The sequence below is a fragment of the Phyllobates terribilis genome, unplaced genomic scaffold (genome assembly GCF_046119375.1).
Source record: "Phyllobates terribilis strain yellow unplaced genomic scaffold, ASM4611937v1 Scaffold_5__5_contigs__length_657084704, whole genome shotgun sequence".
Taxonomy (NCBI): Eukaryota; Metazoa; Chordata; class Amphibia; order Anura; family Dendrobatidae; genus Phyllobates; species Phyllobates terribilis.
Genome location: NW_027362765.1, coordinates 298,531,370 through 298,555,434, shown reverse-complemented (window position 1 = coordinate 298,555,434; position 24,065 = coordinate 298,531,370). Strand labels below are relative to the sequence as shown.

Below are 24,065 nucleotides of genomic sequence, written 5' to 3'. Positions count from 1 at the left end.
TGGACGCATCTCTCAATGGATTTTATTACTGATCTGCCTGTGTCCAAGGGTTTTACTGTCATGTGGGTGGTCGTGGACCGTTTTAGTAAGATGTGTCATTTGGTTCCATTCATTAAGTTGCCCTGCGCCAAGACACTCGCTAAGGCGTTTGTTAAGGAGATTGTCAAGCTTCATGGTGTTCCCATGGATGTTGTTTCAGATAGGGGACCTCAGTTTGTGGCTCGCTTTTGGCGTGTTTTTTGTGACAGGTTGGGAGTCCATTTGTCATTTTCGTCTGCGTATCATCCTGAGTCTAATGGACAGACTGAGAGAAAGAACCAGGATGTAGAACAGTTTTTGCGATCTTTTGTGGTGGACAATCAAGAGGTGTGGTCTGAGTTTCTGCCTCTCGCAGAATTTGCTCTTAACAATCATGCATCCTCCTCAGCTGGGTGTTCTCTTTTTTTTTGTTGTACTGGGAGACATCCGCCTTTTGGTTCGCTCTCCAAATTGGGGTCGGTGGTGCCGAAGGAGGAGAATTTTTCCTGTGATTTGGAGAGAGTTTGGACTAATGTACATTGCAACCTTCAAGGGACTAACAAGAGGTCCAAGAAGTATTTTGACAGGAAACGTAAGGAGGTTTTGTTTACTGTGGGTGACAAGGTTTGGTTGTCCTCAAGGAACCTGGGGTTGAGGATTCCCTCTAAAAAACTGGGTCCTAAATTTGTGGGTCCATTTAAAGTGCTTCAGGTTGTTAACCCATCTGCGGTTAGGTTGGATGTCCCTACTTCCTGGAAGATTAATCCTGTGTTTCATGTTTCCTTGTTGAAACAGGCGGATGTATCAGAGAGGGATGTCACTGTCACAGTTCCTCCTGTGGTGGAAGACGGCGAATATGAAATTCCAGATGGCATAGAGGGAGATTACAGTATATCGTCTCCTGGAAGGGTTTCGGATCCTCATAAAAGAGGGGGTACTGTTAGAACCCTCCTGTTTGTTTATTCCATCTTGTCTTTTGCGGTCACGTGACCATCTACCTTTATATTCCAGCTCCGCCTTTTTGGCTGCGCTGGACTTCAGTGTTGTTTGACTGTTTTGCAAGCCAGGTGCTTTGGTGCCTTTCTCTGTCAGTTTGCTTGGTCCTTCTGGGACCTCTAGTACTTTTTTGTCAGTTTATCTTTTTGTGTTCTGCAACAACTTTCTCTGTTCAGGAGGTGTCCTATTTTTGTTCCAGTCCTTAGTTCTTTTAGGGACCCCTTCCCTTTATTCTATATGTCTTCATTCAGACTAGCCTAGGACTAAGGCGGGTCCGTTCGCAAGGAACAGGCAGCCTGCTGCATCGTAGGGATTCAGCTTAGTCTTACTGTAGGGAAAGTTTTCCCCTTTCTTTCCTTAGTACTTGTTGCAGATCATAACATCATGTGTGATTGATGAGGATGTGGTGTAGAGTTTTTTCAAGAGTGAGTGGTGGGACTGTGGAAGGTTCAAGGGGTGGAGGCAGAGTAGGGTGCCTCCAAAATTCAAAGGCAAGTTACCGCTTCAGGACAGAACTCCACAGTAAAAGTTGCTTGGGGCAACTAAAAAAAGGGGAAGTATAAGGCTATTAAGAGATTCAATGTGCGGATGGTACCTGGGTCTGGAGAAGAGGAGACTCTCCTCCAGACCCGGGTACCATAGTACCTGTAAAAAAAAAGGAATTTAAAATAAAAAAATATATTATACTCACCTTCTGATGGCCCCCGGTCTCCTTAGTGATGCGTCCTGGCTCTCCAGCTGCTCGCGATGGTCTAAAAGGACCTGCCATGATGTCATTTAGTCATGTGACGGGTCACGTGACCGCTGACGTCGGTGGTCGCGTGACCTGTCACATTACTTAATGATGTCATGGAAGGTCCTTTTACACAACCGCGAGACACCGGACGCATCGGATAAGGAGACCGGGGGCCATCGAAAGGTGAGTATAATGTTTTTTTTCATTTTTAACTATTTTTATCTTTTTTTAACTAACTTGGTCAGACTATATAAATCCATGCCGGTTGCATGGATTTATATAGTGTGACCAAGTTGTCAAGCACTTTCCAAGTGATGCTAAAATCGCTTGGAAAGCGCTTGACAACCCGCATGCGAAATCGCGTGTGAAAAACGCTTCACTTACGCTTGTCCCTGGCAGGAAAAAAACATGTAAAATCCGCATGTAAAATCCGCATGTTTTTTTTTCTGCCAGGGAGAAGCAGAAACGCTCAGGATAAAATCCGGAGCATTTCTGCATCGTGGGCACTTAGCCTTACAGAGGTTGAGTACAGATATATTCCATTACAAGTTATGAGACCTGTTACATTTTCTTTACTTTACTGAAGAAATATTAAACTCTACAAACTTCCTCAGCCTATTTGTTACCATGTCTTCAACTTCAGTTGTGCCCCGCATCTATAAGGCTGTGTGCCCACGTAGCATTTTTCAAGCGTATATGCTGCGGAATTTCCGCAGCGTAAACGCTTGAAAAACGCATGTATATCCGCACCCCATGGTCCCCAATGGGATTCCGCAAGTTCTATGCACATGCTGCGGATTTTTCCGCAGCGTTTATGCCGCGTTCAAAAATCCGCAGCATGTCATTTAATTTTGCGTTTCCGCAAGCGGAATTGCCTTTGTCCAATGCATAAAAAACGCAAGGCAATTCCGCATGTGGAAAACGCGTGATAAACGCGCGAAAAATGCGCGATAAACGCGTGCGGAATTCCGCATGCGTTTTTCCGGGAGAGGACTTGCATTTATGCAGCAGAAAATTTCTGCTTCATAAATGCAACATGGGCACATAGCCTAAGTAAACATTACAAACTGCATCTGTAAGAGAGCAACTGTGGTCTGGGTGCAACCCGCCACATTGTGTTCCATGTTAATAACCCAAAGTTGCTGAACTGTGTTTGCTGCCGATAACAACTGATGACTTTATGAATTGACTGTACGAATGACAAGAGACTGTCTCTGTTAATGTTGTAATTGGCAAACTCTGTGCCATAGTCAGGTAGTGTAACCAAGCTTTGTGCTACTGTCAAGTAGTGTAACTACCAAGCTATGTGCCACTGTCAAGTGATGTAACTATCAAGCTCTGTGCCACCAATATTTGTGTCATAGTATTGTACAACTGTGAATTTCAACACTTCATAAACATACAGTCCAGCATCCATTATTACAAATCAGCTCACTTTATTTCAATCCTATGCAATCCAAGAAATATAATAGGACATGAGGATATGTTTAAAGGATTCAGGGGGAGACACCCCCCCCTCCTTAGTCATAGCAAATGTAACATGCCCAATCATGTGTCCTGCCAATAATAGTGGGTTCTGCCCACCTTAGTGTAATGTGAATGGCCACCTTAAATCTCATTAAGATGCTAGTGGTGGGATTTGTAATAAAATCTGTATGCAAGTGTAATGTAGCGTGGGGCGATATAATCGTCTATTATGCCCCAGTACATTACATGAAGATGGGGGTCCTGTCTGGGTGTGTGGACTTGTGCTATGAGGGTGCTACGTCCTTGCAGGCCACATGATGCCGATGACTTTGACTAGCTAAGACCAGGTGTTATCATATACAATGAGGGAACCACTAATCAACAATAAACAGTCTTTTGCTAAACAACAATTTGGTGGGAACTTGTCACGGATGTGTCAGAAGTGACATCATCCTGCAGTTGGTTGCAGGAGATCTCTTTGTTTGGCATTACAGACAACTTCTTAGAAGCTGTCTCTCTAGGACCCAGCCGCTACCTTCCTCTGGCTAATTAACACCCTGGCCTGGGTGTATAAATACCTGCTGTGTGCCAGAGAGGGGTGTCGGCGATATTCATTACTCCTTGTGAAGGCTTGAGCAAGAGCAGTACTTCTTCCTCTCTGGTGCTAGAGGACGTGTGCGCATTTGTCTGGAGACAACTAAAGCTAAGTGATTTTCCCTTGTTTGTTCCCCCTTGTTGTCTTTAGTGTTCAGTGGGGATCGACTAGCGCTCATCCCCTCCCTTCCCTAGCCAGGGCCAAACGCCAGGGAAAGACAGGGCGAGGTACGCGTGCGGCGATTGGTGAAGAACCAATATATGGACGTTAGTGGAGACAGGGTGATATTAGATCAGCCTAGGAGGTCGCTACTCCCCCCCTTACCCTGGAGTGTGAGCTCCCTTTCCCTTTTCCCTTTGTGTTGCACTAAGTCTTTCCTACACCTTGTGTGACAGAACTATGTAGAGTAGATAAGCGCTTGCAATACTTCACAAACATTTCCTTTAACACAGGGATGTCAAACTCAAAACACACAGATGGCCGAAATGAAAAACTTGGATAAAGTCCCGGGCCAACCAGTATCCAGGATAATGGGCCACACACAGTACTCCATACAGAAAAATGGGCTCCACATAGTTCTCCAAAGAGTATAATGGACCCACATAGCTTTTAATACAGTATAGTCCTCCATAGAGAATAATGGGCTCCACATAGTCCTCCATACAGTATAATGGACCTGCATAGTCCTCCATACAGAATAATGGGCTCCACATATTCCTCCATACAGTATAATGGCACCACATATTCCTCCATACAGTATAATGGCACCACATAGTCCTCCATACAGACTAATGGCCCCACATAGTCCTCCATACAGAATAATGGCCACAGATAGGGGTGGTGGTTCTGGTGTCGCGGGCCAAATATAATCACACTGCGGGCCAGATTTGGTCTACGGGCCAGAGTTTGGCATGTGTGCTTCTTCAACATCTTTACATACATTCTTCCTGTTCTTCTCAGAATGACTCGGTTGTCCTTCACTCAGTTCTATATGTTCACCACTACCCAGCACAGTACTACAGTCCTGTAAGTGAGGGTTCTATTCTCTTCCCTCTTAAGGGAACTAGTTTGCCAATATGTCCGGTACTTAGCTTCTCTGCTTCTGACGCCTTGCAACTCCAGCACCAGGACACTGTCTTCGTCTCACGTTCTTTGTTCCCTGCTGGCCCGTTACCTCTCTGAGTTAATAACTCGGGGCCATACTGCTAGTCGTCTTGTCCCAGGACCTGTCTCCAGTGCATCACTAGGTCTGCTTTTGCTGCATCCGTGGCCCTATATATCTTACTGACAGGAAACTGTCTCTGTCCCTTCACCTTAGCCCACTCTAGGCCAGTCCGAACAATTAACTTGAACTCTCCCTACTGTCAGGCAGAAGACAATACCAACACTATTAATGTATATCACAATCAATTCACATTATACAACACAGCGATACGCGTGTTTTTCAAGGGGGAATGTAGGCAGTATGTCCATCTCCTTACACGAGAAGTCCCCTCATACATTGTATTGAGGAAAGCATTCTCCATGGAGGAGTAAGAAGAGGTTTCTTCCAGTTGATGACAGAGATTGAATAACAAATATAAGAAACACATAGGGTGTCTTTACGTTTTCACATGATTGGACGTTAGATTCCCTATGTATCTTTGCTTATCATGGTACAGTGCATTGTGGGTCTCCTAGTTTTCTTTCTTATCCCCCATCTATTACACTGCAAATGGAAGAAAGTCACAAATCAATAGAGCCTCATCTCAAAGCTTCCAATATAGAAACAGTAATCCATAGACAGAGGAGTATAAATGGATAAGTGTACGGACAGAGCACCATTTGATGCATTAGGATTCATGTTATAAATACTGTAACGACTGTCATGGGAATACAAGAGTCATCAATGTGTTTTATCTCTAAATACATCAAGGTTCTGCTATATCCACAAGGAATACCCTCCTTGTGATAACAGAGAGTAATCAAAGATGAAGTACAGATAAGTCTTTGCAAAGTGACTTTCATGCCACCTAGATTGCAAGTACAAATATTTAGTTTATAAACCAGTAGATAATCCGTTTACTCTCATGAAGATAAAGTTTCAAAGGCTGACTAATGTAGTCCTAGAAGTAAGAGGGAAATAATTTTTTATACGTAGACATATATATATATATATATATATATATATATATATATATATATATATATATATATATATATATATATATATATATACACACACACACACGTTTTCATAAACCTAGACCCAAGCCCTTGTTCAGCTCTGAATATCAGCAGTCTTAGAGGTGACCATCCAAAATTACATCTTCTACAGATGGGTCCTCTCAAAGAAAATGACAACATTCTTAAAATAAAATGGAGCAGAAAATCTCATCTTGATAAGGTTGTGGTCTTCTCAGTGGCCTTTAGGACATTTTTCACCGTATATGGATGTCAGCAGTCCATATATTTTGTAATGACAATTAATTAGAATTTTTTGAACCCTTTGAAGGTTCTTGAACCCTTTGAAGAACCTTGTGCCTTACCTGGCTAAATGGGTCAGGGAAAGAATCTGGTGGCCACAAGTGTATAGCAAACGTACAGTATATCATAAATGTATGTCTTTATACATGATAAATGATTAGTGCTTAGAAAACATTGTATAATAATTTTACATTGCCGTTTTTCAGCATTTTTGGGCATTTTTCACAGCATTTTTTGGAACATTTTTGGTGCGGATTGCTTTTGTAATTTGTCTATAGTACATGCTTAATAAAGTTAGTTTTATTCACCAGAAACACAGCAAAAATGCTGCAAAAGCACAACTAAGCGTTTTTGCAGCGTTTTGCATTTTCTCATTACTTTCTATGGGTGAAATAATGCTGCAAAAACACCGAAAGAATAGACATGCTGCAGATTCCAAAAATGCCAAAGTTTTCCATTTGAGTCAGGGAAAAAAAACAAGCGTGTGCATGAGATTTCTGAAATCTCAGAGCTTTTGTTGGTACTATAAAAAGAAGCTTTTAATGGCACAAAAAATGCAGCTGAAATGCAAATGTTTGAACAGAGACTAATACCCCCACAGCATGATGCCCCATAGTATGATATCCCCATAGTCCCTCCCTACACACTCACAGTATCATGGCCCCCAAACACTATGATGGCCTGTCAGTGTGATAACCCCCACAGACCACACTCAATATGAGGGCCCCCACAGCCCTGTACTTAGTAAGGAAGCCCCAACAGCAACAGCCCTTCACTTAGTATGGGAGCCCCCACAGCCCACCACTCAGTATGATGGCCTCTACAACACCCCAACAAAGTATGATGCCCCACAGCCCCCCCCCCCCACAGTATGAGGGCCCCCACAGACCCCTACATAATATGAAGGTTCCCACAGCCCCTTACTCAGTATGAGGGCCTCCACAAACCTCTACTCAGCATGAAGATCTTCGCAGCCCCCTAATCAGTATGAGGGCCCTCACTTAGGATAGATACCCTAAAGATCCCCACTCAGTATGGGAGTCCTCACAGTCCCCCACAGCCCCCCATTAAGTATAGTGGCCCCACAAGCCCCCCCACTCAGAATAATGGCTTCACTAGCCCTCTACTCAGCATAATGGCCTATTCAGTATGAGGACCCAACCAGACCCCCACACAGTATATGGACCCCCACAATTACTGACATTTAAAAAAACACTACTCATTTTGTACCGTTCCCCCTGAGCGCTGTGCAGTGTGAGTACTGAGGCTCCACACAACAGGCGCAATGTAGTGACGTCATCACATCGCATTTCACAGAGTCTCAGACCACTGGCACAGGCTGAATGGTGGATCAGGGAGCGAGGCTCCCTGATGCATCATTCCATTCAATGGTATCTGAGTCATGTGGGATGTGGATACTGCTGAAATTGTGACAACGAGGGGAAGAGAGTGAGCACGATGCTGAGCCACACTGAGCCCCCCACTCACAAGTCCCATAGCGACTTCATGGACTGCCACAATAGGCAGTACGACCCTGTCCTCTGGTGTTTTGATGTTAGTTTCTCCCAGCTAAAATGGGTAGAGTTGGGCAGGACAGGGCACAGCAGAGTCGTACCGCCTCAGCTCGTCTATTTAATCACGTATTGTGGCGTTCCCACAGAAATCTCACTCCAGTCCCTGAATGGGTGAAATATGCTGCAAAAATGCTGAAAGAACATTCTAGATATGTGAAACTGCTTCAAATCTGTAAAGAAAAAATAAGTAACATGCAGGAGATTTCAGAAATCTCATTCACTTTGCTTGGACAGTAAAATGCTGCATTTCTAGTGGCAAATTTGTACAGGGAAAAAATGCAGGAAATGTGCAGCAAAAAACGTGACATGTAAACATATCCTTTTTTTTCAGGTCTTCTACCAAAAAATGGAATAAAAAGAAATAAAAAAAAAGCTGTAAGTACCAAAAATAGTACTGTTGAAATCTATAGCATGTCCAGCAAACAAACAAGCCCTCACGCAGCTCTGACTTCGGAAGAATAGACAAATGTGTCTTTTTTTTTTTTTAAAAGTTATTTTTTTTATGCAAAAGTAAAAGTAAAAAAATATATACATTTGGTATGATCATAATCACATTGACCTCAAAATACAATTAATGTGTCAATTACACATGTCAATTATATAAATAGCATAACAATAAAAAAAATAATACATGGAATCCAGAATTATTGTTTTTTTCTCCATTTACCCTGCCAAAAGGTGTAGTAAAAAGGGTTAAAAAAGTTGCTTGTTCAGATAGCATATATGGGAGTGTATTCCTTATAAATTTGGCAGGTTTTATAATATAAACTAAGAGAATCTGAAACCACTGACTAGAAGTAATTCATAAACATTTAGAAGTTTATTGCTTTTTTCTTTTAGCTTTAAAATTGAAGTGAATAGCATTAAGTGTCATGACCCTTCAACTTGACCAGGGTCATTTTATATCAATGTTCATCATGTATAACCAGCTTGGTAGCTTTTATAATAGTAGTAAATGATACATATCCTTGACAATGATTTCTTCTTACCTCAGCATCTTTCCAGCTAAGTTCCCGAGCAACATACAAATGACAATAACCTTTATAGGAGATCCAACCATCTTTACAAGGACCTTGGCAGAAATACATTGGGTTCAGGTCATCTGACACTGATGATTCACTTTGTTCTCCACTGTGTCTATGGTTCTCATGTGAAGAGCCAAACCCAATGTTGAGGAATGGAAGATTGATTCCAGAGGATCTTGAATCTTGAGGTTTTCCAAATAGAATCCCTATAAAGAAACATATGCTAGGTTAGTGGTCTTAATCCCACTTCTTCTCTGTTGGGCTATAGTTTGGATTGACTACACAGGAAAAGAATTAGACTTACCTAGAGAACCTTGAAGAAACAGCAAAGAAAGTAACAGTGATAAAGACAGCATGCTGGACATCGTTAGTCCTGTAGAAACGTAATGCAGTTATGTTTGACTGATACAGGTAATAAAAATATATCCATACATATATTCTAAGGACATTAATAAAATGTGTACCCCATATAGAGCCTGACTAGCCCACCAAAATTTTAGAAGTTCAAGGTCTGACACCAGAAGTCCAGTAGAAGACAGCTTTGAAGCCAACCACTTGGTCTAATGGAAATGGGTTTATTCACAAATACCCTATTAGATAAGGTTAATGATGTGTGTGATAATAACGAACAATTACCATACAATTATTATTGAGAGTGTACATGTTCTATTTAGATGGGAATGAAGATAAGAATCATTTCCTCTGAGGTGTCCAGTACGATTCAGTGATACATTGACCACATAAGTAAACTAATTTTGGAGTTAGTCTCTATATGGTTCATCATTTTAATATATATTGTAACTTTTCCAATTGAGTTTATTTATTTGAATCTAAATCTTTAGATGGGTCATATTGTCACAAGTCGCCAAAGCACCACTTGGAATTATCCACTATTATGTATTTCTCTCTCAGACAGGATACATTGCATTTTCTACAATACAGCCCTAAATGCCCTGAAGATATCAGGAGCCACTAATGTTACAAGGATAACTTTGCTATCATTGAATAAAAATATAATAATTAGCATTATATCCAAATGAAACAAACAACTGTCTTAACCCTTTGATTTCAGCAGAATCCTGTCTCAAAATTTGGTGTGTTCTTGACTTTTATGAAGTTTGTACAGATTATTAAGATTGTAATAATCATTATTTTACAGTGATGTTGCCTATATGTTTATATGACTATCATTGGCTGTAGACATACAGTACAGACCAAAAGTTTGGACACACCTTCTCATTTAAAGATTTTTCTGTATTTTCATGACTATGAAAATTGTACATTCACACTGAAGGCATCAAAACTATGAATTAACATATGTGGAATTATATACTTAACAAAAAAGTGTGAAACAACTGAAAATATGTCTTATATTCTAGGTTCTTCAAAGTAGCCACCTTTTGCTTTGATGACTGCTTTGCACCCTCTTGGCATTCTCTTGATGAGCTTCAAGAGGTAGTCACCGGAAATGGTTTTCACTTCACAGGTGTGCCCTGTCAGGTTTAATAAGTGGGATTTCTTGCCTTATAAATGGGGTTGGGACCATCAGTTGTGTTGTGGAGAAGTCTGGTGGATACACAGCTGATAGTCCTACTGAATAGACTGTTAGAATTTGTATTATGGCAAGAAAAAAGCAGCTAAGTAAAGAAAAACGAGAGGCCATCATTACTTTAAGAAATGAAGGTCACTCAATGCGAAAAATTGGGAAAACTTTGAAAGTGTCCCCAAGTGCAGTTGCAAAAACCATAAATCGCTACAAAGAAACTGGCTCACTTGAGGACCGCCCCAGGAAAAGAAGACCAAGAGTCACCTCTGCTTCTGAGGATAAGTTTATCCGAGTCACCAGCCTCAGAAATCGCAGGTTAACAGCAGCTCAGATTAGAGACCTGGTCAATGTCACACAGAGTTCTAGCAGCAGACACATCTCTTCAACAACTGTTAAGAGGAGACTTTGTGCAGCAGGCATTCATGGTAATATAGCTGCTAGGGAACCACTGCTAAGGACAGACAACAAGCAGAAGAGACTTGTTTGGGCTAAAGAACACAAGGAATGGACATTAGACCAGTGGAAATCTGTGCTTTGGTCTGATGAGTCCAAATTTGAGATCTTTGGTTCAAACCACCATGTCTTTGTGTGACGCAGAAAAGGTGAACGGATGGACTCTACATGCCTGGTTTCCACCGTGAAGCATGGAGGAGCAGGTGTGATGGTGTGGGGGTGCTTTGCTGGTGACACTGTTGGGGATTTATTCAAAATTGAAGGCATACTGAACCAGCATGGCTACCACAGCATCTTGCAGAGGCATGCTATTCCATCCGGTTTGCATTTAGTTGGACCATCATTTATTTTTCAACAGGACAATGACCCCAAACACACCTCCAGGCTGTGTAAGGGCTATTTGACCAAGAAGGAGAGAGATGGGGTGCTACGCCAAATGACCTGGCCTCCACAGTCACGAGACCTGAACCCAATTGAGATGGTTTGGGGTGAGCTGGACCTCAGAGTGAAGGCAAAAGGGCCAACAAGTGCTAAGCATCTCTGGGAACTCCTTCAAGATTGTTGGAAGACCATTTCCGGTGACTACCTCTTGAAGCTCATCAAGAGAATGCCAAGAGTGTGCAAATGCAGTCATCAAAGCAAAAGGCGGCTACTTTGAAGAACCTAGAATATAAGACATATTTTCAGTTGTTTCATACTTTTTTGTTAAGTATATAATTCCACATGTGATAATTCATAGTTTTGCTGCCTTCAGTGTGAATGTACAATTTTCATAGTCATGAAAATACAGAAAAATCTTTAAATGAGAAGGTGTGTCCAAACTTTTGGTCTGTACTGTATATTGCTTCAAATTTTAATGAATTGTTATAGTTTTAATAGTTTTACAATGTGCCTATTGACTAGCTGTAATTTTTGGATACGTTGTCCAGGAAAAAAGTTGGTAACCTTATAAATGTTATGTAAATTACAAGATCATGACATCCACTTGATCTTTGTAGATGGGGAGTGGTCAATTTAACTTGAGGTTTGGTCCTGAAAATAATTTCCTTTGGTGAACAAAGATGTCCTCATCCACACTAGTGTAACCTACCTAAAATGTATTCTTAGTGGCAGAAGGGAAGTTATAGCCCTCTGCCAATGTTTGCAATTGACAAAAAAAATATTTAACCATTTTGCTATTTCGTTGCCGAAGTGTATTGCTTCTCCATTATTTCCAAAGCTAGACCATATGACTTAAAAGAATGGACCTATATCTGTAGAAGATAAATTTCAGATCCGTGAGATCTGGCTGCTGTGACACCCACCATTCCCGAGAATTGCTCCATGTGAATGGAGCAGTGGTCGATCAGGCATACTACCACTCCATTCATTCTTAATGGAACTACTGGAGATAGCTGAGCTCAGTTTGGTTGGTCACTTCCGTAGAAATGAATGGAGCTGCAGTGCACATGATTGACCACTGCTGGATTCACATCAGGCTCTTCAGATCTCTGGTTCTCGGGATAGGTGGGAGTCTCAACAGTTGGACCAACATCGATCTCCTATACTGCCAGACCCCTCAGATTTTTTTATCCAGGAATATAGGATCAGGCATGTTGAGTGAGATTGAAAATAGTTGAGTTGGAAGAGTTGGTTGAGTTGGCCCATACCACCAGGGTTTCCTGCAAGGTCTTGTTATGAAGTTATCATCAGGAGATCCTTATAATAAAAATGCATCATCCAAAGTGGAAATCCCTTAAAGACAAACACATGAACAGGAATATGAGGACGCAGCACAAGGAGCAGATACCTACCTGGATGTCTTGCTCTTCTGCTTTCCTTCAGAAGTGTGCAGATACTTTATATATTTCTGTTCATGTGTCAAAGTCCAATAAAATGTTAGCAATGGCATTTATTTTATTTGTCTTGTTATGGTGAAAATGAGAATGGCAGCAGGTTTACACACCCAGACAGCAAACATAACATTGATGTATCACCCTTCACCAAGTTGTCACAAATATGAAAAAAAGGCGGTGGGATGACTGTGATTTTCCATCTTACCTGCCTTGCAAATAGAAAAAATGTGAGACATCATATAACATATCCATTCTCAAACAAAACTACCATATATTATCTCTGTATAAATCAGTAGCACATATAAATACATGATCTCCTTCCAGCGGCTGGTAGGACCCTTGTAACCTTAAAATGTTCAGAAACTTCCTCAGTTCCTGGTACTTCTGCAGTTGGGTGGATGGCAACGTTTCTACAGCAATTGGTATAATCTGAAGAATCTGCTAATATATGGAGCCACAGCGGACCATGCCCATACATCCTCTATATAGAGACATTAGTATTTGCGGAGTAGCTGCCCTGTCATATTCTATGAAAGTAGGAGAGAGAAAAAGGCAAAAAACACAGTCCTACCAATGGTACTAGCAGGATACATATCATATTAGTGGTAGACCATGCCAATGTTATCGGGTCCCTTGAAAAGAGGAGCCAATGGTGGATAGTCCTCTTCTCTTTCCAACTTCATGGTGGGAAAATGCGCAGAAACCATCTACCCAGAAGAACCAGATTAAGGCATTTACCCTGTGTGGCAAAACCTTGCATCCTAATGGGGAGCTAATAGTGACATTTGATATCGAGCCCCCATTCCTCCATGTACCCCACTGAATGCCAACCTCTACATATGCAACAAAATAAAACAAACTTAGGTGGGTTTGTCTCAGCTGCCAATCCTCAGGAGCCATATCTAGCCTGAGTATAAAAACATTGTCTCGTTGAGGAGCTCCAGCCTTGTGCAAAGAAGTTAAAATCCTTTAATCTCTCGTTGCTACTGAATACTAAAGTCAATATTTAGTGAAATAACACGGCCTGCCATATACTTTACTTACTTTTTGTGCTTAAGAGAAAAAGAAGAGGTATTTGAAAGGATAATCCTGGGTGGTAACTATGTCCAAAGATATCATGTGGTTATCCTTCCTCTGTTGACAGAATAAAATGTCTATAAGGAACTGTAGCATTTACAAGCAATGAAGAACAAGTGAAGGCAGAGTGATGTTGATGCCACAAAAGGCCATTGGTAAAACTGAAGATCGCTCCTTTATGGAGGCACCATATTAATCTACAAAAACAATAGGGATGCTATAATGTGCGTTATTTTTTAAGTCACTTTTGCTGGGGGCAACATTGTCATTATTTGTGACAAATTTATCAATATTTAATACTAGTTAGATAGTCCGTCCCAGGATGGTGATTGTAGTAGCTTAAGAGCAGAGCCCTTATCTCACGACAATGACTGCACTCAGGAACATAACGATTGCAGCTGCAGAGGGTGCGGCAGCGACCGGACTCTTGCGGGACAGGAGTCCACCGATACCAGGAGCTATTTTAGCTTGATAACGCACATTCAGTTGAAATACACACTGCTGGCTGGCAGCTGAAGTCAGCAGGCACTTCGCTGGGCCACCATCAGGGCATTACTGCCTTTACTGGCATATGGGGCCCGGTGAGCTTACCGGGCCCCAGCAGCAGGATCCTGCTGGTTCAGTGACTGAACGTGTGTCCTTGGATGCATGTTCAGTTAAAAATTTATTGCCGTGTGTTAAAAGCCACCGGCCAATCACAGGCCGGGGGCTGACATCACGCGCACATCGCCAGTGTATGATGTCACTGTCATGAGCCGACGTGTCCGCCTCTCGAATGGATGAGGGAGAGTCGGGTGCCGCTGGAGTGCAGCGAGGTAAGGAGAAACTTTTTTTACTTTATAAACTTTTTTTTTGTACTGAAAGTGCAGGATGGGGACAGATGGGGCAGGATCATGAGGTAGGATGGAGCAGATTGGGCAGGATCATGGAGCAGGATGGAGACAGATAGGGCAAGAACATGGAGCAGGATGGAGACAGATGGGGCAGAATGGGGAAAGATGGGGCAGGATCATGGAGTACTATGGAGACAGATGGGGTAGGATCATGGGGCTGGATGGAGACAAATGGGGCAGGATCATGGAGCAGGATGGAGACACATGGGGCAGGATGGAGATCACTTGGGGCAGGATGGGAGGTCACATGGTGCAGGACGGGAGAACATATGGTTGGGGCCAGGATGGGGGATGTTATTACTGTAGGGCCTAATTATGGATATTATTACTGCTGTGATGTATTTTATTTTTGAGGATACTGTTTTTAGTGGGGGGTCATGTTACTGTGCAGGACGGCACTATATTGCTTTTTTTTTTTCTTCATCTGGTGTAGTGTCGAAGTTGGGGATAAATTGGGGAATGTGCTCTGGAAGCGGTGCTCTAGATAACTGTGTGTTATTTTCTGCAGAGATGCGTCCTGGCTGGAAGAAGTGATGGCGGTCTGCGTTGGATGAACAAGAAAAGCAAAGATGAAGGACTTCAACTAGAGACGTCACCGGTGAGTCAGTGTGTTACCTGTACACTGACACTCGGTAAGCCAAACCTCTGACTCCACGACTCCCTCATACACGGCTCATGTTTAAGTGATAAATTTACTGTAGCACAGATTCATCTCAGCTAAAAGTCTAGACCCTTAGATCAGGAATAGGACAGACATTTATAGGACATTTCATAGCTTTTCCAAATTCTTATGAAATAAACATTCCCCAGAAACTGCATTGAACTACTGAACCCAATTTATTATATATTTTTGGAGTTGGAGTCGGTCCATTTTATACCGACTCCGATTTAGACTCTACTAAAATGGACATAGACTCCGACTCCACGACTGCGGAATTATTCTGTCACTATGTGATGGTAATATGTGATCTGATCATTGTATGGTGGTATTTGCCCCTTGTATGTGATATTATTGGTCATTTTAAAAAATGTGACACATTCCCTTAAAGAAAAATATACCTAAAAAGAGTACTATATATATATATATATATATATATATATATATACTTTTGCCTGATGAAGAGGCTTGAACAGCCTCGAAATGCGTAGCAAATAAATACAAATTTTAAAGATTACTCCTTTGTGACATCGGTTTCCTGGGCAGCACTATCGATCAGCCATTCCCACCATCCGTCATCCAATCTTCTGGACTCCCGTTGGAACCCAGTGGGTGAAACTGCAGCCCTCAAGGAGCATCTTATTTCCTATGTGTGCAGAGTTGTGCCTGCAAGCACAACTTCACAGGGTGTATAATATAACCTTCAAGTGTTCCATCTACTCCGTATGATTTGCACTAGGGGCGCTTACCTTCTTTTTCTTTACCATAGATTAGAGTAGAGTAGGGCCTGCCCAAAAGAGTCTACCTTGTCGTGGTGGTGGCTGCTTAAAAAAATCTTTTGGCGAAAACAAAAGCTGCTGGCTATGTATGTGATATGGTTCAATGGGAATTGTTAATGTGTGATTGGTGAGGACATGGTGCAGAAGTACAGTTTTTCCAAGAGTGTGCGGTAGGCCTGTGGAAGATTCGAGGGGTGGAGGCCTGAGCAGAGTTTCAAGGGGGCCCAAAAATTTTGCCAGTATGGGGCCCTGAAATTCCTGGTGGCAGCCCTGCACGTCGCCAATAGAAGGCATGCCAAAGTCAGCGGCCGGCCTCTGTGCTGGCTACAGAAGAGGGCGCTGCTTGTCTAGAGAGCAGGGGAAGGTGAGTAGAGTGTTTTGGTTTTTTTTTCAATGCATTAGAGAACAGCGGCAGAAAGGGGACATATATATACAAGGGAGTAACCCAGGATGAGGGCATATATACCAGGAAGGAACCCAGGATGAGAGACATATATACCCAGAAGAAACCCAGGATGGGGGGCATATATACTAGAAAGGAACCCAGGATGGGGGACATACAGGGTGGTCCAAAAGTAGGTGGACAGAAAATAATAACATTTGAATTAGGCTGTTGCTGTAACTGGGGAACAACTTGACAACTTGATTCATTAGAATTTCGAGATACTTATCTCCTGTGACTGTTCCATCAAAAAATATTGGTCCTAAAACACCAAAACTTGAAATACCACCCCAAACATTGACACCGGGCTCATTTAGTTGTTGCTCTAATCTTAAATGCATGTTCTCATTATAGCAGTAAATACAATTATGTCTGTTAATAAGGCCGGATAATTTGAAAGAAGCTTCATCACTCCACTTAATGTTATCTAAAATTACTGGATTTTCTTCAATTTCGTTAAGCATAATCTCGCTAAATTGCAGCTGTCTGTCTGGATCATCCTCCAATAAACCATGAATTAGACGTGGACGATAAGCTTTCCACACAATAGATTTCAGGATTCACATGATAGAAGCTCGTGAAATTCCCAATTCAAAGAGGCTTTTCTGTGGACTTTTTTGGACTCTGAGCAAATGTTTCAGCAACAAGTTGTTTATTATCTTCTGTACAGACTGTTTTGGGTCTGGCAGTTTTTGGAGCATTAAGGATTGAGCCAGTGGCATTGAATTTGTCACGAATGCGGTAAATGGTTTGTCTCTTTGGGGCTTGAGTACCAAATGTTTCAACCCAATTTGCTCTAACGGTTTCAGCATTTTGAGATTTCCAATACTCTGTTAAAATCCATTTTCTTTGATCTGTATTTAAATTATTTGCCATTATGTGTTATCTGAATTATCTGAAAAGAAAACAGATTTGGGGGAGATCTATCTGTGAAAACTAGATCTGTGAAACTGGCTCAGTTGCCCTTAGCAACCAATCAGATTCCACCTTTCATTTTCCAAAGGGTCTGTGAGGAATGAAAAGTGGAATCTGATTGGCTGCTAAGGGCAACTGAGCCAGTTTCACTTTACACCATGTTTGATAAATCTCCCCCTTCATAACCTTATTACACTTTCTGTCCACCTACTTTTGGACCACCCTGTATATACCAGGAAGGAACCCAGGATAGGGGGCATATATATGGGTAGCACGGGGGCTCAGTGGTTAGCACTGCAGCCTTGCAGCGCTGAGGTCCTGGGTTCAAATCCCACCAAGGACAACATCTGCAATGAGTTTGTATGTTCTCCCCGTGTTTGCGTGGGTTTCTCCGGTTTCCTCCCACACTCCAAAGACATACTGATAGGGAATGTAGATTGTGAGCCCCAATGGGGACAGTGCCCATAATGTCTGTAAAGCACGGTGGAATTAATGGCACTATATAAGTAAGTAAAATAAATAAATATAAGCTAGGATGGGGGACATATATTCCAGGAAGGGCCCAGAATGGAGGGCATATATACCAAGATAGGGAAACTATACACCAGGAAAATATCCAGGATGGGGGGGACATAAATACCAGGAAGGGGCCCAGGATGTGGGACATTACTACATAATGAGGGGGGCAACATATATCCTTATAGGATTTAAAACGCTACAAGGGTCCATACATCTGACCAACATGCGGGGTTACGACACTGACTGCAATCCATATAATAAAAAGATCCATGCTCCCAAAAATTGCTTAGTGGAATTAGGAATAAAAATTGTAATGCAAAGGCATCTGCTATTTCAACTACACAAAATAACCAGGATTAACCAATGTGGAGGTTCCTTTACGTGTTGCACCACTGACCCACTTTCATAGACACTGGTGAAATTTTTCCTAAGCTCTTGAGAAGCAGAAACTGCTTGGACCACAAACCACTTGGCACAGGAGCCACTAAGCATGGACCCTCTTGTGCTTGCTAGAGTCCACCTCATGCTGTACATTCCTGTACAGCGCTTTGATGTGTGCTGTGAATGCAGCACGAACCATTGTGCACCACATCCCCACTGTACCCCACGGCTTAGTATGGCTTATATCATGCTGTACATCCCAGTAATGCGCTTCAATGTAGGCGGTGAAAGCAGCAGGAGCGGCAGTTCATAGGTTGGTGATGCAGGAGCAGATGAGTCAAACACGGACGTTAGTGTGGCCGCTTTCCACTACACTGATGAATACAGGGCACAGGGTATCGTGGAGTGAATTTGGATGAGATGGCTTGCCCCATTTGGTACCACCCACATCATGCTGTACAGCTTCATTCCTGTACATTCCATTCATCACAGCACTTTGATGTTTTGCACTGGCTGTGAGTGCAGCAGTAGGCGCTCTCCATTTCCCTGATGAGTGGGTGGCGTGGCATCGCTCTCCCTCAACTCTCACCCTCTGCCTGGGGAGCGTGGACCACAGTGACCTCTACAGTATAAACAATTAGGGTTCAAATTTCTGTTGGCTTTTGCATGCAATGTGGTCATCTAACCACATGGTGGCAGTATTTTGACTACAAAGTGACACAGGACATGTTATAGGGGTATTTCCATCGCCAAGATCTTATCCCAGTATGTAGTAGGTGTAAAGTAAGGTAATAATATTAGCAAATACCTCCAGTTAGAAATGCAGTATAGTTCTTCTGATTCGGTATGTTGCTTACTCCATGTGCAGGGCATTGCAGTAGCTTAGATATCCATAGTTACGACCACTAACAAAAAAGGTCTTGATCCGGCGCCTCCTCTCTTCTTACAATTGCCATGCTCCTTCTTGCTTTGTGTGGATTATGCTTCCTACGTCACCCACATAATGTCCTCGCCATCGTACCCCTGCGCAGGCTCACTTCTCCCTGCCCTGCTGAGGGGAGAGCAAAGTTCGCGGGGAAAGGTGAAAGAGCACCAGCGCACACGCACTACAATACTTTGCTCTGCCCTCGACAGAGCAGACGAGTACGCTTGCACAGGAGCGTGATGCCGAGGACACTGTGTGGTGACATAGGACGCATCATCCACATAAAGCAGGGAAGGAAGATGGTGTTCGCAAGAAGAGAGGAGGGGCTGAACCAAGACCAGCGATGCGGATTGGACCGGAACGTCCCATAGTTGACTATTCTAAAAGCTATTTATTTTTTTTATGGAAAGCGCATTGGGGACCATACACATCATTCTAGAATGCTGTATATGAGGGTGTACAGGTGCTGCCCTACTTTATATGGGGAAAACTTGGTGACAGGTTGCCTTTAATAAAGGGTACTTAAAATTCTGTGGACCCCTACGGCATCCCTGTACACCTCCAATGTAGCACAAACATTTTAATGTAGAAGTGAAAAGATCTGCCATGAAAAGCGCAGCTCATAGAAGGTTGGGAACATTTAAGACTACATTCACACTTGCATTTTGTCATTCCGTTACATGACTGATGCAAACTGAAGCAGACTTCTAGGTTCTTTTATCTCTTTCTTTCTCTCGAACTTTCTGTTTCTTTCTCTTTTTCCTGTCTTCTCTCTCACTTATTGTCTTTCTCCCTCTCATTCTCAGGTCTTTTTCTTTCATTCTTTTTTTGCTTTTTGTATCAATCTTTATTTTATAAATTATATCACATGGCAAATGACTGTACTTTATGTGAAGGGAAGATTTAAAGAGCAATTAACAGAAAGTTTATGGGTGAGGCATGGAGGTTGTGGTGGTAAGCCTTTCTACTTCTCCTCCCACTGGAGACGGTCACTGGCAACAAGCTGTCCCATCAACACAAACACCCAAGGAGCAGAAAAGAGGTATGTAGTTGTCGTAGTATATTACAAGACTACATTTCTAATCCAGCATGCTAAATGGCATGTGGAAGAAAATGTAAAATTAGTATTGGGCAAATAATTTCTTTATGCTTTTTAGTTTTCCTCTACTTAGCTCCTGCCATATGGGTCACGTGTTGCTGACAACATATTCATGACTGTTGTATGTTCTCCTTGTCGTGACAAGACTTCTTCTGAGGACTTTGGTTTCTTCAAACACTAACAATTTACTAATAATTCCCTAATGTGTTCCCCATAGGGGACAAGGACTGATATGAATAGTGACATTTTCTGTACAGTGCTTTGAAATATGTTGGCCTTAAAAAATCTGCATTAAATAGACTTGATTTAGGCTCAACCAGATTAGATATATGTTACCACGACTTAATTGCACAAAGAAATCACATATAGGCCAAGTGTTAAAACATGTAAAAAGAATGTGTACACCAAAATGATGAGACAGGTGTATTTTGGACGCTTGGTTGTTTCCCAAATCCGCTTTTTCCTCAGCGCTGAACCAAATATAATGACATACAAAGACTGGTGCGTTTTTCCTTTTTGAAAAAAGCTCTTTGCGGTGCCTCAGGCTATCGATTTAGGCTGTGGATGAAGAACGGAGTTTCACCTTTTTTCGCAATATTTCAGCAGCATTACATTCCTCTGCTGGAGTTCTGTAAAAAAACCAAAAAAAAACAAACAAACCCAAAACTAAACCTAACATAGAAACAAAATGAACATATATCCTGCTATAAGTAAAACGCAACAGTGCATATAGATAACATGGGGCACTTAGTAAACACTGTTGTTGATAAAAATAAATAAAAAAAAGCGTAAAAGCCATCCCACCAGCGCCAAGGTGTACCCCATCGGGACAGTCCTAACCTCTACTGGAGGTCTGTAGCAAATATGTTCCATAGGAATGTAGCCTTAGATAACTGTTGGCTCAGGTGCTTGTCCAGCCAACAGCGGTCTCTTCTGACTCCCCAATATGTGGCCAAGTGTAGATGAGTTTCAATGGGAATAGTGGCATAAGCTACTGACAGACGCCTCGGGCGGCATGGTTTTCTCCTAGCATAACCAAGGAATAGGGTGTTAGAATGCAACAAGCTTGATCCGTCTCTTACTGAAACCATCTGTCTGGTGACAGTCAGAATACCCCAAGCTTAACAGATGGTCGGTGGGGCCCACTGAACCTAAATCATGGGGTTTGACTGACTTTTATCTCATATATGAGGCCTTTATAAATGATCATGGTTATATAATCTCCTTCCATGTATTTTCTGACTTTCAGAAAGGAAACAGAGGAAAGTCCAGGAGACAATTAACATGGACCATAAAATGGTAGTTCAAGTCTACTCTTCTAATGGTTGTCACTGCAAGTGACCTGTACTTACGTGTGGGGATGAGAAACAGTTTTATGGGCTAGGCTTGTGTTCTCATGAATATAACGTCAAGATAAGATATCTATTATACATTTCTAGTCAATAAAATGGCTGTGGGTGGTGTTTATGAGGTTATACTGAATTCTGGTGTTACTGAGTGGTTGCTGGTCAACCATTAACTGCTGTGAATGGGAAAAAACATGAACATAACTGTCTGCAAAGAAATGGGTCAGCACAGAATGACCGTTCAAACTAAATCCAGGCGCTCGGTGCTTCACCTGCTGGTTTTCATATATCTCCACCCTTCTCTGGCCCTATGAAGCCAGAGCTGTCAATCAAAGAGGGGGTGTGGAGATTAAGGGAAAACAAGCAGGTGGGAAGGTGTATTTAAATGATTGGCCTTGCTGTCAATCACCGAGCGGTGGGACTTAATTTGAACAGTCATCCTGTGCTGACATAGCCCCTTTAAGGGCTCGTTCACACTGGCAAGTAGCCAGCGTAAAACTCGGACGAGTGCTACCCGATGTTGCACTCGGATCGTACGTTATCCCAGTGCAGTCTGATATACGCCGAGTCATACAATGGAAAAGATGGAGAAATTAAAGAGAACCTGGCAGCAGGATTTTGCATTATAAACTACAGACAGGGCCATATTAGTGCTGTAATACTAATTAAAATGATACCGGTGCATCTCAGTAAATTAGAATATCATCAAAAAGTTAATTTATTTCAGTTCTTCAATACAAAAAGTAAAACTCATTATATAGAGTCATTACAAACAGAGTGATCTATTTCAAGTGTTTATTTCTGTTAATATTGATGATTATGGCTTACAGCCAATGAAAACACAAAGTAATTTGTGATGATACAGTGTAAAATCTTAATTAACCAGACGATTAGATTTGTTAATTCAAGAGAAAAACCTTATTGTGGTTTATTAGAGATTGCTGGCTGTATTTTATTAATGTTCTACTTGCTGGTCAGTTTACGTACACTAATTTAACTTATAAAGTGTCCAGCATTCCACTAATCTCATTAGTATCTCAGGAGCCTCGAACCATTGTTCAAAAAAAATCATCTAGGCCCATTGTGTAAGTGTTGAAAGAAGATACGGCGGAGCCTTCAACACAGGGAGTCCCACATGTAAACCCAGGTGATGATGTCACCTAAGAAAGATACCTCCACTAAAGGCCCCGTCACACATAACGAGATCGCTAGCGAGATCGTTATTGCGTCACAGTTTTGGGATCGCTAGGGAGATGTCAAACATGCAGAACTTCCCAACGATCTCGGCCGCCCCAGCGATCTAACCAACGATCTCGGCGGTCGTTGGGACACTTTCACACAGCAGCTATTTCAACGATCCACACCTTGATAGGGACTGTACTGTGTCACAAAGGCGTGCATAAAATTACTTTTCCGCGCCCTCCTCATCTCCAATTGGTGGACGCTACTGCGTTCTGATTAGGTGGCCTTGGTTTAACACTGCGTCTCTGGTCAGATGGGATTTCTAGTGCGTCTCCATTATAAATGGAAATTCATTTGAGACCCCAAACAATACCCACCTCGCTAAAGATGCCTGATTTCTTCAAAGTGGAGTCACAGCCGGAGAACGCTGGTGGGATCTGAAAAACAAGGACGCAGTAGCGACCACCAATCGGGGACGAGGAGCACAGAAAAGTCCAATTTATGCACGCCTACGTGTCTCAGTTCTGAATCGCTAACGAGGTCGTTGATGAGGTGGCAAATACAGCGATGCACACTGCCCAGTGGGAGCGCAACGACCCAGGAATGGTCCAGGAAGCTTTGTAACGATCAGCGATCTCACAGCAGGGGCCTGATCGTTGCTACCTGTCAGACATAGCGAGATCGCTATTGCGTCACCAAAACCGTGACTCGCTAGCGATCTCGTTATGTGTGACGGGGCCTTTAGTGTGCATTAGCTTTGGGTGGGGAGGATTGAGAGCAGTTCTGCCATTCAGGAGGCTGAGTCCGCAGAAGCAGAAGGGACATGTGTTTTTGTAGCAGTCAGACTTGAAACAGAGATTGGAGAAATACTTTACAAGGAGAATGAGAGACATCCTTCAGGACAGTAGATGGGTTGCACGGTGGCTTCATTTGGATTTTACATGATTCTAGTCTAAGGGTACCGGCCCTGACTGGAAAGATACGGATCTGCTCCATTGACCATCAGAGAGACATGGATACATTTTGGGGAGACCAGAGTTGGGACGAAGAAGTCACCTGGCCCCATGGATATGTTGTTTGGGGTTGCCAGGAGGGACCCAAGGGTCGCCTGCAACCTACAGAGAAGACAGATTGGGAC

The 24,065-nt window shown here is 42.4% G+C and overlaps 1 protein-coding gene across 1 annotated transcript in view; it reads right to left on the bottom strand.

Annotated features, from left to right (window-relative positions):
• LOC141273052 (snaclec coagulation factor IX/factor X-binding protein subunit A-like) overlaps nucleotides 1-12,754 on the bottom strand; it is a 56,414-nt gene extending 43,660 nt beyond the window's left edge. Inside the window, exons 1-3 of the mRNA XM_073684386.1 lie at nucleotides 12,670-12,754; nucleotides 9,182-9,250; nucleotides 8,842-9,083 (exon numbers count right to left, since the gene is read on the bottom strand). Coding sequence (XP_073540487.1) covers nucleotides 8,842-9,083; nucleotides 9,182-9,242 — 303 coding nt within the window. The 5' untranslated portion in view covers nucleotides 9,243-9,250; nucleotides 12,670-12,754. The remainder of the gene's footprint in view (nucleotides 1-8,841; nucleotides 9,084-9,181; nucleotides 9,251-12,669) is intronic.
• Between the last annotated feature and the right edge of the window lie 11,311 nt (nucleotides 12,755-24,065).